Genomic DNA, 16,916 nt, shown 5'->3' on the forward strand with positions numbered 1-16,916 from the left:
TTCTCCTCTCTCAAAGATAAAAGCTAAGCACTTTTTATCTGATTTGAACAGTTCAGTTGGTTTACCAGGTCTTGCATGGTTGTTTCTTTATGTCTTTTAATAACTTTTTGAACTCTAGTTTTGAAAACACCTGTTTTTTCACTTCATATGAGCTTTTCCTTCCTTATGCAAGTGAAATGTCTTAAATATCCCTGAAAAGTGAATGACAATGGCTAATTTGACTGGGAAAATAATAATAATAATAAAGGGCTGTCTTTGAGTTTTGCACAGTACTGTCCTTTCCTAAGCTTTCTTAGTTTGATAAATAAGCTAATTTTGAATTTCAGAAAGCTTATGAATGGTGTTTATTTGGTTAGTAAAGTTCATTTTATTATTATTTTAAAACTTCTGATTTCTCCATTGATCATTAAAATAGTCAGCATATAACTAATTCACTAACATAATCCACAGTGACAGCCCTATTATATTCTTAATTCTTTATCTAGTGTATGACAAAGACAAAGCTTTCCTATTTCTCTCCCTTATTTCTCTTCAGCTGTTTCTAAAAAAAACACAGCTCACTCTGCGGTTGCTGTAATCATGCCTTTCTCTGCCTGTGGAGGCCTCTGGCAGTGCAGACTTGGGTGACAGCAGCATTGATGCACAGTGAGCCAAGCTCTCCAGTGGGAAGGCTTCCGTTTGTGTACAACTGGACACTATTGATCAGCCAGTCACTCTGGGCATGGCGTTCAATACATTTGGGTAGTGCAGGCATCAGATGTGATTAAAGAAAAGGAGTGCACGTGTCTGCATGTTGATCTGCTCTCATCAGTGCAGGATTCTCTGCTTCTTTCTATCCATTCTGCAGCTGCTCTATCACCTAATCGCTCACTGATCACTCTGCATGAGGAGACGCTCTGTCACCCTCTGAAGATAGCTCATTTATTCACACAAAAGAACAGCCCAGAATATTAACTTACAGAGCCATTTGATGCATAAAAACATTTTTTTCCTATCTCTTTTTCCATTTCTTGTCAAGCTTCGCTTCAGTGTCCAACATGAGCTGTGTGAGGGATCATTTCCATGCATATCATTTTATCTGGTCTGATGCTTATCACTCTTTACTTTGAAATGAAGCATATAGTTAGAAGTCTGTGTTACATAGCATCCCCTTGTATTTGACCTATTCATTCTCCACCCATAAATGCATTCTTTCAAAATGTTATAGAATGTTGTAAAAAAAAAGAAAACTATTCAACTATGAGAAACTGTACTGATCTTTGGTCAGATATGATAGATAATGTTGAATTTCAAGTTTGAAAATGGAAATGACAGTTATGAATTTGCCGCCGAACAATAGGAATGCTAAAAAGGAAAGTAATAGAATTTGAAGAGGTTTTTTTTTTTTGGACAGCGATATATGCAATTATCAGTGCAAAATACTGGGAGGAGAATATTTGAATGGACATCAACTTATTTTTGATACTAATATGATTTCCATTGTTGCTCAGAGACGTCCATCACCTGTTGCTTATTTCCTCTGTTACTGTATGCAGAATTTTGCATGGCTTAAGTTTGATCACTTTAATTTCTGAATATATATATATATATATATATATATATATATATATATATATATATGTATATGTATATATATATATATATATATATATATATATATATATATATATATATATCCTGCTTGACAGAAACAGACTTCCATACAACAGGAGTTTTCAGTCAGTAACCATCAGTAATTAATGACTCTTCCAGTAAATCTGCCTCATAGTGAAAACTCTGAAGACCCAGAGCTCACTGTATTTATTGTGGAGAATTCCTGAAAAGAAAAACAGGTTTTTTAGAGGTTCCATGAGGCAGACAAAGGGAAATAAATTTTGTATTTATAACTTTGGGCAGCATCACATTGTAATCTGGACTTTGAATGTGGGCCTGTTGTAAAAGGTTTGTTGTTGAGAATAAGATTGCTTTTTGTGTTTTTTCTTTCTCTTTTAATTCCACTGCTCTCAGAGAAATGCCATTTTTGAGGAGCCTGTGGCGTTCCAGAGTGTTCCCTCTCGCTGCTCCCCACTGCACCCACTTTTTCAGGGTGTTTATGTTTCAATCAAAGGAGCCAAAGCAGTGTGACTGTGAGCAAGCCGTGCAGCTCCCATCGCACAAATAAATACTACACTGTTATACAGGCCCAGCCTGGCTCCCTATACAGTGAGGCAGCTCTAGGCTCAGGGGAGCACTAGCCTAGTTTATGGAACTGTAACCTGAAATGTACGTTTTTTAAAAGGGGGGCTGTGGCTTACTCCAGTTTCCTAACCTACACCAGCACACATTTGTTCATACAGCCCAAAATCAGAACCTGTCAAATCAGAAAAAGAAAGCTTCAGCTGTGGTGATACAGACAGATGAAGGATGTGAAGTGGCAGAGTAGCAGGTTTTCTGAGAACAAAACTAAATTAATGTAAGACAATACCATGGCCTTGATGAAGTGTGAAAGATATCTGCAGTGCTTTTTAATGTCAATGGGACAACACAAGGAACATAAGGCTGTTAGTTGATGATTTTGTAGTAATAAAAATTGATTTAGAATTAGTTAAAGGGGGATTCCACTGATTTTTTAAAATGTCTGCATAATTCAGTTGTTGCAGTGTAATAATGATTAAGAGTCATTTGATGTGAAATGGTGCACCGTGGAAAAACTCACTGATTTCTTTACAGTGGAGGTGACAGAAACTAAATGACAGTTACATCTGGAAAAAATAAATATACATATATTGCTGTTTTTGGTCATTTTATAGGAGAAGGAAAAAAACATGCTTACTTTTAATGCATGTCAGTGGAACCAGACTTTTTCCAAGTAATTTGGGGTTAATTCTTTTGATCCATTCATAATGAAATTTTGACACAATGTAAAGTGCAACAGGCTTTTTACATTGTCAAAAAACTGAAAAATTGAGAGAAGAGGTTTTGTTTTGACAGCAGCCACATACAAATATATATATATACATATAGTTTATAATATAACTTAAGTACTTTGGTTTGAAAAGACATGTGCTCATCACTTACTTTCTTATTTCAAATCCAAATCTAGAATTTGTTTTGTCCATTCTGCTGGATGCTAGATTGAGCAACAACCCATCCTATAAAAGCTACAGCCTCAGTATCTTCTTTCTTGAACAATCAGATACATTTTTTACACCACTGTGTAGTGGTGAGTGAACCGATTTGTAGTCTGTATATGGAGATGTGTAGCACTGTGTTTTGTGCATTTCACATGCTGCTACGAGTTCAGGCTGGAACACTGAGAGGAAATCATCCAGTGCTGTGTGATAATACAGTCGCCAGGCTGTGATTCTTTGGCTGGAATAAGGATATGCTTCATATTGCCATGTTGGGCTTGCTCTGTGAGGCTGAAATAACACATGGCAGGGCCACCGCCATCCTCTCTCAGCTTCCATCTCCTTTTTCACACTGCAGTTGACAATCAGGGACCTCTGGAAGACGCGACTTCAGGCTTCAGCATTTTAACAATTCATAAAAGTGCTGAAATCAATCAGAGCCGAGGAGATTTATTAAATCTCTCACCGCGGGCCGGGAGAGGGAAGCGAGACTGAGGCGTAAAAAAAGAGGAAGGCGTAAAAAAGAGAAAGCATCGGGGTAATACTCACATTGGCTGACACAAGGGAAAAGCAGCTTTTAAAGCGTTTAGCTTTAATTTCATTCAGGAGTGACATAATTGATTTTAATGAGATGTTTATAGAGTGAAGTGGCGGTGTTGCTAAATCATTTGCCAGTCTGCCTGTCGGGCTGTGCCGAGCCCTGCGCTGGGGAAAAGAACAGCACACTCCAGCTTATGCAGCCAAAATTTACTAGAATCTGCTCTCACTCTGTATCGCTCTCTCTCTCTTTCTGTCTCTCTCTCCCATGCAGCTCGAACAGACTGTTCTCTCTCCCTCTCTCTCTGTATCTCCTTCCCTCTGTCTATTTTATTTCTAATTATTACACTTTTTTACTTTCTCAAATATTCACATCACATCTCACATCCTTCTCTGTTCAACTTTCTTTTCTCCTAGTTTCTATTTGTTTTGCCTCCTATTCTTTTTGTTTTCATTTCTTTTTCTTTCTTTTCCACTTTTCCTCATTTTCTCCTTTTTCCCCTCTCTCTCTTTCCCATACAGCATGAACAGACTGTTCTCTCTCTATACCTCCTTCTATCCGCCTCTTTTATCTCTAATTATTACTCTCCCATCTTTTCTCATCCTTTTCTGTCTTCTTGTTCTTTTTTCTTTGTTTCCTCTTTCCCCAACTTTCTCTCGCTTTTTATCTGTCTGTTTCGCACAGCCAAAATTGACTAGAATTTGTTCTCGCTTTCTCTCTGTCATTCTTCCTCCTTTTTCTTTCATTCTTATACTTTCTTTTTTTCTTTATCTCCGACATCTTTCTCTCTCTTTCTTTCTCTATCTCTCATACTCTCACTGTCTATCTGACTTTCTCTCACCATCCTGTCTGATTTAAAGTCAGTATGGAGTCTCTTCAACAAAATGTTTTCTAGGAAGAGATAAGCATGAATGTGAACTTTGCAACACTTTTTTCATTAAGCTCTGTGCTACTGTGTAAAGCTCCAGTTAGTGCTGCAGCTCTCAGTCTGTTCCCTTACTGTTCTCAGCTGGCTGTTGACTGGACGTGAGACTTTGCTGTAATGTTAGCCAGACTGGTGGATTCGAAGGACTTTGATGAAATTCTGAACACAACAAAGCTCACCTCCCAGAAGAGAATTCTGTGCACCTTGTGGGCTTTGATTCTGCACCCCTTGCTCTGCCTGGCAGAAGACACACACACACACACACACATACACACACACACACACACACACACACACACACACACACACACACACACACACACACACACACACAGCCACAGAAGAGAAAATGGTGGTGTGTTCAGTATTCAGGTGCAGACCTTGTCTCCTGCTCCTCTGGTGTTATTACTTATTTATTATTCATGATGCGCGTACAGCGCTCATCGACTCTGTGCCGTGACTGAGTGTGACGTGCTCTCGCTGCAGATGGGCGGCGGCGACGCCCCAGAGAGCCGCCGCCATCTCCAATGACAGTCCGACAGACGGCTGTCCACTGAGACGCTTCAGTGTGTCTGGTCATGCAGTGGTCAGTGTTGGGGTGAATTAGGGGTGGGAGTTTTTAGGGGGACTTGGGAGCCATATATGTGAAGTGAAGTGGTGGCATGTCTGCCCCTGACAGCGTCTTCCCCATGTCCTCGGACCACCGGCTGCCACTTTGCGCTCCAATCCGGTGCTGATTGATTGACAGGCCAGGCGCTGCAAGCAAATGATTATGAAGCTGTGCGCTGTGTGCTGCGAGGGTGATTGACAGCTCCTCCATGTCCTTCCACAAGCACACACACACACACACACACTCACCCACACACCACTGATGAGCCCGTGGCCCTCACCTCCAGTGTTCCTGACCAGCAGATGGGGACCAGAACATTTCTTCCTCCTTTGCCAGGCCCAGAGGTGAATGCTGTGCCCCTGCAGCACTTTCACACCCTCTTTCTTTCATCAACACTCTCTCACGGGCAGATTATTAATATCACACTCTCTCTTCCCACCCCCGGCCATCAGGGAGCCTTGTCAGAGGCGGCACCAGCATGCTGGTTGTGAGGAGACTCTTTATCTGCCCATTTCAATAGGTTCCTGCCCTACAATACCTGCCTCAGCTTTTGTAGCTCTGTCACAGCACAAGAACGGCCTTTAGATCATTCACTGTAACCACAAAAGTTGTCTTATGTGAGTTATAAGCGCTGCAGTTAGAATATGCAAAATACAGTGAATATGAATAGATATTTACTTGCATAGAATTTACTTAAATAGATATTTACACCTAGATTAGGTTTTACACAATTTTGTCCACTTCTTTTTGGCTAACTTACATTTCTAATGATAACTTTATTTCAGGTCATTTGTCAGTGTTGTGGTAAAGGACATATGAATTTGCGACAGACGTAGAATGTATAAAAAAAACATCAACAGGAGGTATCTATTTAAATATGTTTCTATTTTACATTATTAAAGTTTGGTTATAGTTAAAAATGTGTCATTCTGTCGTTTAGTAACCTTAAAACCACAAGTGTGACATAAATATTACTGGTACTTTGATCCAAAATATGCTTCAAAAAATTACATTAGCTCATTAAATATAGCAACTTTGTTTAAATGTGTTAAGTATTTTCTGTAACACTTTAATGTGGGGCAGGGTTTAAAAGACTACAAGACACCTACATAAGCCTCATAGGACAAATTACATAACCTACATTATTATTGTGATAAAAGCTGCTTTGGTCATTTTCATGTCCTACAGTAAAGTGTTCTTTTTAAAAAATGGAATTACATCACTTTCTTACGACAGCAACAATGTTTGATTTGTTAATCATTCTGGTGGATGACTGACTGGCAGTATTTTATACATGACTCAGTGGTGATGTATTTGAAGCTTTTGCTGGGGGGAAAGTAATTTGTTGTAATAATGGGGCCAACGAAAGAGACTGATCAGAGTTTAGCTTACCTACCTGTAATTTTCAGCCATACTGATTTCTCTTTGACTGATATCAGCACAAACACAAACATCCCTCGAGTGATTCCCCCATATTATTACAGCAGACCTGTCTTTAGTCCTAACCTTGCAGACGGACAATCGGCGAGAAAAGCTGGAAAATGACAGGTTTGGCCATGATTTATTCAACAGGACAACGATTTCTGACGCACCCCCAAGGCATGATTTCCATACCAACAAATGCTGAGAGCTGTTGTGATTGCTTTTCAATCATCCGAGACAAACACTAATTAGATTTTTTTTTCTTTTTGGCCTGTGGAATAAGAGGTTTCTGATATTGGAAGCACACGAGGCAGCCTGGCAGTCAACCGTCACACACTTTCACCCATGCATCTTGCCCATCTGTTAATGGCATTGTTTTCCTTTGAGCCAGTAACAGTTGGGCTGTTTTTTTGCAGTCTCAGTAATCATGAGCTAACAGGTAGTAACTTTATTTTTCTGATGACTTTGTATCCCAGGAAAAAAAACAGGTATATAATGCAAGCATACCTGGCAAATACCAATTTTCCCACTGCGCTCGAACGGTTGACAAAGTCATACTGGTAACTGGTTAATTCAGGATTTTAGATGATACATGAGTATACCAGATATGATGTATAACGTGACCTCTCATCCTTTATATTGAACACTAAACATGCAGTGAATGTGAAATAAAAAAAAAAAAATATATATATATATATATATATATATATATATATATATATATATATATATATACACATACCTGATGTGCTTCTATTAGATCTCTCTGTTCTTTAGCACAGAAAGAAAAAGCCGAGTACATAATCTCCAGACCTCCATATGTACTTTTCCTGTGTGGTGGGTATCTATGAACGAGCACCCAAACGGTGTTTAGTTGTATTTACTAGTTAACCATCTGGTATATACAGCCTTATGATAAGCACCCAAACACAACTATAATTCTGGTAGCAACTGCAGGTAACCAGCAGGTGCAGCTTTAAGGTGACTGATCACAGTGCGTCTGTGTGTGTGTGTTTGTGTATGCTTATGCCTCCAGACGGACGCTGCTCTGATGTACGATGCAGTGCATGTGGTGGCTGTGGCTGTTCAGCAGTCTCCTCAGATCACGGTCAGCTCACTCCAGTGCAACCGCCACAAACCCTGGCGCTTCGGCAACCGTTTCATGACACTCATCAAAGAGGTAATACATCAGGTGTTGTGTATATGTGTGTCCTGTGTGTGTTCTATGTAAAGGCCCAGTTAATCTAGTGGTTTCACCTTTGTGAACAGAATTACATTAGTTTCAATGGAAATTGCTGCAGTTAAGGGCTTCATGTCACAGACTTCCAGAACGTGCAAAGCTCAATTTTGAGTTCAACTTTGGAGAATTTTGACAAGCAATTTGGCTCCACCAAACTCTGCATTGCCCTTATATAGCAACACTAGACGTTCCAAAATCAGGGGTGGTGCTACACCTCCAAATGTTTTGGGCCAAAGGCTATTTCATATAAAAAAAAATAAGTAAATAAATTTTAAAAAATCTATATGTCACTGCAACAGCATTTTTTCAAGGATGCAAGTATTCTGTTCCTTTTACATCTCTCACATGTAAATTAAAAAATGGAAATGTGCATTGTCTACATTTATCACAGTCAAAGCAATAATAACCCTGACTTGATATTTGCTGTTTTATAATTGGTTTACCACTTTGAATTTAACCAATCAGGTTGCTGATACACTATATTGGCAAAAGTAATCATTGAATTCAATTAATGAATTCAGGTATTCCAGTCACTTCCATGGCTGCAGGTGTATAAAATCAAGCACCTAGGCATGCAGACTGCCTCTACAAACATTTGTGAAAGAATGGGTTGCTCTCAGGAGCTGTGAATTCCAGTGTGGTACTATGAAAGGATGCCACCTGTGCAGCAAGTACAGTCATGAAATTTCCTTGCTACTAAATATTCCACAGTCAACTGTCAGTGGTATTATAACAAAGTGAAAGAGATTGGGAACGACAGCAACTGAGCCACAAAGTGGTTGGCCACGTAAAATGACAGCGCAGGGTCAGCGGATGCTGAGGTGCATAGTGCGCAGAGTTTGCCAACTTTCTGCAGAGTCAATCACTACAGACCTCCAAACTTCATGCTCAAGAACAGCATAAAGAGTTTCATGTAATAGGTTTCCATGACTGAGCAGCTGCATTCAAGCCTTACATTACCAAGCACAATGCAAAGCATTGAATGCAGTCATGTAAAACGCCGCCACTGGACTCTAGAGCAGTGCAGACATGTTCTCTGGAGTAACGCTTCTCCATCTGACAATCTCTTGGACAAGTCTGGGTTTGGCGGTTGCCAGGAGAATGGTACTTGTACTTGGACTGCATTGTGCCAAGTGTAAAGTTTGGTGGAGGGGGGATTATGGTGTGGGGTTGTTTTTCAGTAGTTGGGCTCAGCCCCTTAGTTCCAGTGAAAGGAACTCCTAATGCTTCAGCAGATCAAAGGATTAAGGATAATTTCATGCTCCCAACTTTGTGGGAACAGTTTGGTGATGGCCCCTTCCTGTTCCAACCTGACTGCACACCAGTGCTCAAAGCAAGGTCCATGCAAACATGGATGAGCGAGTTTGGTGTGGAAGATCTTGACTGGCCTGTACAGTGTCCTGACCTCAACCCAACAGAACACCTTTGGGATGTACTATAGCTGAGACTGCAAGCCAGACCACAGTTCAGTTCTTTGGCATGAAAACAACATTATTTGTGAACTATTGAAACCAACATTCACATAGTGTAGGAACATAAACTGAGTGCATTACTTGGTGTATAAAAACATTTTCCCAATTAAGTGTGTTATAGCTCCTCTGACTGAAAACAAACTCACAAAGGCTTCACTATTTTGGAAATGTCCGGCCTCACGACTGAAATGGACATTTTGATTGGACATTGATAGCTTTGTGTCTGTAGGTCAGGGCTCTAAGTTCTCAACTCAAAATATCGAAATTCTGATGTTTTGCTAGTGCAAACAGTGGTGCACATAAACATTTCATGACAGCTGTAGCTAAAACACAGTCAATTATTATAAAATAGGCACTCAGGCAACATATTTTACATTGTGGATTGAAGTTTTACATTGCCTTTCAGTAAAACATAAACGTAAAGCCTGTTACTGAATATTTTTGAAGCCTTTTAGCCTGTTAGCTATCTACTGACCAGGATAGCTTACTGTTTAGCAGCTTATCTACTAAGAATCGTCATGCAGCTTAAATTCCAGTTTCATTTCACTGTGTGTATCCTGATCATTCAAGAACTATATGATTTGCACTTGTGATGGTATAAGCTCTTAGCTACATGCAGTGCATCAACGGCTGTAACATTTTGGCAAGAAAAGCCACAACACATGCCAAAGCCATAGGGTTTGTGATAGTGCACAATTTTTACATTTGCTCCTAAATGTTTTTAGAACAATATTTTAACCATTGTAGTGCAGCTGATTTTTCTAGTGTATTGGAGGAGTTTTCAGGGATCGAAGGTTCCCTCAATCCCACCCTCAATCTCACCACAATATTGCTAGCCACAGCTGAAATGCTAAGTCACTGTTGAAATCTAACTTTCCAGTCCCGCTCTGGTGACACTGATTCCGTAATGAGATGCAAACTGCATGTTTAGTTAGGCTGCAGTCTAAGAGGCACCTCTGGATGACCATGAACCCCTGCTCTGCAATACTGCTCTCCTGCTGAAAACTGATCTTAATCACTGCTAATTATTCTCCCTCATGCTGGTTTGAGGAAAAACTAGGGCGTCTAATCCGAACCCTCCCTGTCATTTAAGTGCAGGATTCTGCGGGCTATATTTAGGCTGCGTAAGACCCTGGGCTGTATTCTCTGTGTGATATCGCAGGCAGCCCCTGCTTTGGCTCAGACCGCTGCGCTGTGCAGGATTCTGACACATTAAAGCCCAAAACGCCTGCTTGCCTCCGACTGCAGCAGTGATCAGCCCAAATCTCTCCACTCAGTGGGCCGGCCCCTCTCAGGTCCTCCCTCCCACCCTCTTTTGAATCCTTTTTGTGCTGAACTTCAAGCGGAGCCATGGATGGTAAGCCTGGGCAGTAGTGTGGAGTCGGCCAAATGGGGCTGCTGTTTAGCCCTAGACACCTGCACTCATTGCTCTCTTAGAACACAGTGGAGCTCTCATATGAACGGACACCCTGGATCAGTTAAAGACACAGCTAGAGTGTGTAAAGCTTAGAAGTAGCTTTAAGGCAATGCAGAAATTGAATTAATAAAATCAGACAAATATCAGCACAAGCACTGAAGCAAAAATGAAATAAGAACTCATCTATTGGTATGGCAAACAGCACAGAGAGTAAAATACAGTAAATAATTGCTCATAAGAATAATACACAAAAGAACAATTTGGATTAATATTCCATGGGGAGGTGGAGTAATGCAGTTTCATTACAAGAAGCCTGTAAAATTTTTGGCCCAATTGCATGAGATAAAAAATCTCAGTATTGAATATAAAGAGAGAAGTGACTTCTAAATTTACCTTCATTCCAAAAAAAGAAAACATATAAACATAAATATTTCATGTAGTCATTATACACATTCAGTAAATAGCCCCTCTCTCTCTCTCTCTCTCTCTCTCTCTCTCTCTCTCTCTCTCTATATATATATATATATATATATATATATATATATATATATATATATATATATATATATATATATATATATATATATATATATATATACACACACACACACACACACACACACACACACACACACACACACACACACACACACATTATTAAATGCAATGTGTCAGTGTTGTTATTATCTTGTTGTCATTATTTACCATGGTCACTTTTTTTTTTATTTTATACGTTTTAAAGGGCCAAAGTCAAGTACAACCAAATTTGGCTTTTTTTTTAAACACTAACACATTTTGAAACTTAAAAATTCACTATTCAGTCAATAAATGGAAACTTTAACACAAAAAAGCTTCTTTAAATTTCTTGTTTCTGTGATGTCATGAGAACTAACTTATTTACATACGTTACCTGTTCAACCTACAGCAGTTTAGCTCTGCCCACTCATACTAAAGTTCTAGACAATTTTTAAATGAGGCACAATACAGAACAGCCAATCAGAGCTCATTTATCTACTTTTAGTCTTTAAGGCGCAGTAACAAAAACAGCCTGTTTAATTCTAAAAAAGGTAAAAATGGTGCAAAAAACAATTATGGCCAATTTTTGTGTTACAAGTGTTACAAGTGGACAAGAAAAATGTAGGATGTGAGCCTCCGACTGTTAGGAGTTGTATTTTTGAAGCAGAACTAAATATATTGGCTTGATTGAGCCACAAAAAACACAAGTTAACACTTTCTAATGGCCTCCATAATTAATTAAATTAGTGAAAAATCCTTTTCCACAGAATATGATGGCTTATTTACCACCTTGCAGTTTGCACAGGATTAATGCAACCTGGGGTTTTTCTACAGTCCACTTTATTGTATGTAAAATGTGTCAGAATCTTTATTGACACAAAAGTGTGTAGTCCATAAAAATGACTTACACATCAAATTCAGATGGAACCAAAATCACTTAGAAATGCCCATAAAATTCACATTACCCTGCCTTCCCATGTAAAATGAATCTTTTATGAATAGTACTACAGGGACAGTAAAACACTGCATGAAGAAACTCTTCTTATACATGCTTCTAGGTCTCCTTCCTTGCCTCTGAAATAAGCCAAAACCCAGAGGAGTCCCCTAAAAATACTCTTAAATGCATGCCTTTGTCAGTGTGTGTGGGTCATTGTTCTTCGTCAGTGTGTGTGTGTGAGTATGAGAGCTTTTCTGGTTTCTGCTTTTGTGACCTGCTTGAAGGTGAGCTGTATGTTCCAATGAATAATGAATTTCCCTGTTTTGCCAAAGAGGGATGGATTCTTCTTGGCTGGTGCTGCCTGGTCATGATGAATATTTCTCTCACACCTCCAGGCCCATTGGGACGGCTTGACCGGACGGATAAATTTCAACAAAACCAACGGCCTGAGGACAGATTTCGATCTGGATGTGATCAGCTTGAAGGAGGAAGGACTGGAGAAGGTAGCTGTGCTAAACCCTCTTTACAAAATACTTGAGCCTGTATCACACTGATTCATACTGTAAAAAATGCCTAAGCTGTTCATTATGCAGACACCATTCTCGGGTATGTAGAGTACACACCTACACACAGACACAAGCACACACACACAGCCACGCTCGTCATCTCACACAAGAGTTTCCCTCTCAAACCGCCTGTGACCTCCCATCTCGCTGGCGCATGTGTCTGCACCTCCATGAATAATTTACTCTATTAATAAAAACCCCCTTCAGAAGCCCTCCAGCCTCATGAAGGCTGAATTAAAGAGTTGATTTGCAATTACAAACTACAGCTTAGGCGTTTTCTGAAGGCATCTGAAGCACTTTGTTTTTGAATGGGTGAGAGTGTGTGGCCCTGCTGTGCTCTCTCTGTGGAGCCCACAACTCTCAAGAGCATCCTCAGGATTAATTCTGCCAGGTCTTAGAGAAAACACCCTGCATTCTTCTGCCCGTCAAGCTCACTCTTATAGTCTTTCTCTGGACAATTTAGCATGTTCGACTTTCCTTTAGGCTCCTTTACATAAGCACTTCGTCATACTATAATTAGTTCAGACTGCAGTGTTTTATAAGGCCGATGAAGGTGGTTATACAAGCTTTATGAATTCCTGGATTATACAGGATTTCTTTTCAGGCTGTCAGTTGTTGAAATCAGGTGTTTGTACGTTTTTGTTACTGCACTTAGAAGATTATCATGTTGTCTCTCTGCAGATTGGCACGTGGGATCCTGTAAGTGGTCTAAACATGACCGAACACCAGAAGGGCAAGATGGCGAACGTCTCAGACTCTCTCACCAACAGAACACTCTACGTATCTACAATACTGGTAAATATTGCCAACTTGTTCCCCAGGTTCATATGTATTCAAACATTTTCATTAAAGAAAAGAGAACAGAATAATCTTCATCAGTTCTCATAATTCTAAATTCCTAGTCTGAACTATGATGATTTTAGGGCTGATGTGCTGTCATCCCTGGCGTTAGCAGATTTACTGATACCAAACTGACATCCTGATAATTTATTGCATTTAACATTAGACTTTACGGTCTGAGACTCTCACTCATTATATTTCATCCCAAGAGTAAGAACATCTTTAGATGTTTTTTTTTCTGTGGTTTCAGAATCTAACTTCACAATCATCTCAATTACTTCTGTTTTCTAACATACACTTGACAAAAGTATTGTGACACCATGCCTAATTACTGAGTTCAGGTGTTTCAGCCACAACCATTGTTAACAGGTGGATAAAATTAAGCACAAAGCCTTGCAGTGTCAACAGACAAACTTAACTCATTTGTAACTTAACTTTTAAATACCGCCAGTAGAACATAAGCACAGTGACTTTGAACATGGTACTGTCATAGGTACTGCCCCCTCTACCACAAGCCATTTCTGTCCTGATAGATCTGCGCCTGTCAACTGTAAGTGCTATATGTGAAATGAATGCAGCTAGGAGCAACAGGGGCTTAGCCACAAAGCAGTAGACCACGCAAACTCACTCAGCGGCACCACCAAGAGCTGAAGCGGACAGCGCCAATCCTCCATTGAATCACTCACTAACGAGTTCCAAATTGCCTCTGGAAGCAACATCAGCAAAAGAACCAATAGAGTCTGGCTGTAGACATGCATTCTCAGCCAGATGCACTCTCAGCCTCAGTGACGTCACATGCACATGCCCTCTCTGCCACAATGGGAATAAACCCAAAATTCATGTCTGGTCATCATGGTGGGTTTTTGTTTTGAAAGTTTCCATATTTAATTACCTTATTATCAATATGGCAACGCTACTATACATTCAGTGTAATTTGTTGCCCAGCAGTACGTGGTTCGCTGTTTTTCCTCATACAACTGACAAAAACACTGATGTGGCAGAGTGTGCACCGAAGTCTTCAATAGGCTGGCAGTGCATGTCAGGCTTAGAGAGCATGGCTGCAGCCAGACCCTTCTTAAAATAACTGCATTAGGAGCTTTGCGAAATGGCCAGCTTTCCAAAGCTGAGCTACTGCACACAAGCCTAAGATCAATATGCACAATGCAAAGCATTGCAGGGAGTGGTGTAAAGCACACCGCCACTGGACTCTGGAACAGTGGACAAGTATTCTGTGAATGATAAATCATGCTTGTCTATCTGGCAGTCTGATGGCTGTCTGGGTTTGGTGAATGCCAGGAGAACGTTACCTGCCTGACTAAAGAGTTTGGTGGAGGAGGAATAATGCTATGGGGATATTTTCAGGGGTTGGCCTAGACCCCTTAGTTCCAGTGAAGTTGCAGCTTCAGTATACTAAGATATTTTGGTTTGGAAAAGTTTGGGGCACAAAGCAAGGCCCATAAAGACATGGTTGGGTGAGTTTGGTATGGGAAAACTGGCCCTCACAGAGCCCTGACCTTAACCCCATCAAACACCTTTGGGATGAACTGGAATAGAGATTGTGAGCCAGGCCCTCTCATCCAACATCAGAGTCTGACCTCATAAATGCTCTTCTGGATAAGTGGGCAACAATTCCCACAGACACTCTCCAAAATCTTGTAGAAAGCTTCCCAGAAAAGTGGAAGCTGTAATAGCTGCAAAGGGGGACCAACTCCATATTAACGCCTATGGATTTAGAACGGGACATCGTAACAGCTCCTGTAGGTGTAATGTGTAGGTGTCCAAATACTTTTGTCCATATAGTGTATCAGCTAATATGAGGAAATGATACACAGCACATTTATATAATGCCTTGCATGTACAATTTCAAAAGGATGTGATATGTTGTTTAGCTGTGCATGAAACTGTGAAAAAAAATGTCTCTATATGAATCATAGTGATAAAATGCAGGGTGTTCAGAATTGCAAAATCAAAGCAGAAATATGAAATCAACATTAGCCATAGCAGAAGGACGTTCTTCGCACAAAATCCTATTCAGTGGCTGTGCATGTGGGTAATATTTTAAAATTTTAAGACTGGAGGCATGGCAGAGGCAGACAGGGAGAGGCACAGAAATGCAGAGAAAATGTGTGAGGAATAGAGCATGTGCAACAGGCTTTATGTATTTCCCTAGCTTCAAATTAAGCAAAATATGTGTCTGATTTACTTGTTTTCATTGATTTGCTTTTTAACACAGGGCAGCTTCAGTTATATGTTATAACATCAGTGAAAGAGCTTTTGATATTTTTTAACATACATTCAAGCTGTCTCCTTATGCAACCATTCAATTTCTTAATCATTTAATTAATTTTAGCGATGTATTCTTGTGAAAGAAGACATTCATAGTTAAAGCCTCACCCTGAATAAGAAACTATTTGAAGAATGCAGTATGCTTTTGAAATTTCTGCCCTGTTACATCAGTTGCTGCCTGTTAGCACAAGGCCGTTCTGGTCTTCATTGACGGTGTGAGCCCTTGTCAGTTTTCATGGGAGCAATTTAAAAATGAAAACATTGATGGCTACAAAGCAGCATGTGAACTCGGAGTTTGATGGAAACAAAGTGGAATATGGGGTCAAAACAGATGAATACCTGCAGTCTTTCAGAGCTGTCCACACCACCTTCAACCATCACCATGGTGCTGCCCAAATGCCAGAGCTCAAACTGCTCCAATTAAAGGTTAAAGACAATTATGAAGAAAGAGTACAAAATATCACTTTTTCCTGGCTGTTTCTTCTTTTTTTATGTTGCAGTAATATTGGTGCTATATATATATATATAGTTTACCAGCAACACTTGCATATTCATTGGAGTGTTATGAAGGCATGCGCAACAAGAGTGAGGAAACAGAGGAGTGTTTAAAGACCAGTGCACGCTCCACAACAGCGTGACATCATGATCTTAACCCCATTCCCATTTCCCAGCGGGAGGTGCTCAATAAACATCCTGTGTCCTAAGCAGGAGAAACAACTAATTAAAACAGAATTCAATATGTGGTTTCTTATTTACTCTTCACACACAATGTTGCAGCGGCCAGTCACAATGAATTAAGTAATACAAATACTAGTTCTCTTCGACAGGTGCCTGAGGATCAAAGGTGTTGAGAGAGAGAGAGAGAGAGAGAGAGAGAGAGAGAGATGTGAAGAGAGAGGTAGGGTATAACTGATAAAAGCCAGTCTTTGTATGAAACTTTAATGTGCTCAGGTTTGCTGAAGCCTCTATTGTGCAGTTTGTCTGTGGAAAGTGTTTTTAATAGGCCAGGAACAAATGTAAACAAGCTGGAGCTTCAC

General features: G+C 40.0%; 1 protein-coding gene across 2 annotated transcripts in view; it reads left to right on the forward strand.

Moving 5' to 3' along the window:
• The window catches only part of grik2 (glutamate receptor, ionotropic, kainate 2), a 162,735-nt gene that overhangs the window by 84,374 nt on the left and 61,445 nt on the right, over window positions 1-16,916 (forward strand). For both annotated transcript variants that reach the window (XM_017708225.2, XM_037536747.1), the window contains exons 7-9: window positions 7,642-7,785; window positions 12,583-12,690; window positions 13,435-13,548. In XM_017708225.2, coding sequence (XP_017563714.1) covers window positions 7,642-7,785; window positions 12,583-12,690; window positions 13,435-13,548 — 366 coding nt within the window. The remainder of the gene's footprint in view (window positions 1-7,641; window positions 7,786-12,582; window positions 12,691-13,434; window positions 13,549-16,916) is intronic.

Source organism: Pygocentrus nattereri, chromosome 3, assembly GCF_015220715.1.
Source record: "Pygocentrus nattereri isolate fPygNat1 chromosome 3, fPygNat1.pri, whole genome shotgun sequence".
NCBI lineage: Eukaryota > Metazoa > Chordata > Actinopteri > Characiformes > Serrasalmidae > Pygocentrus > Pygocentrus nattereri.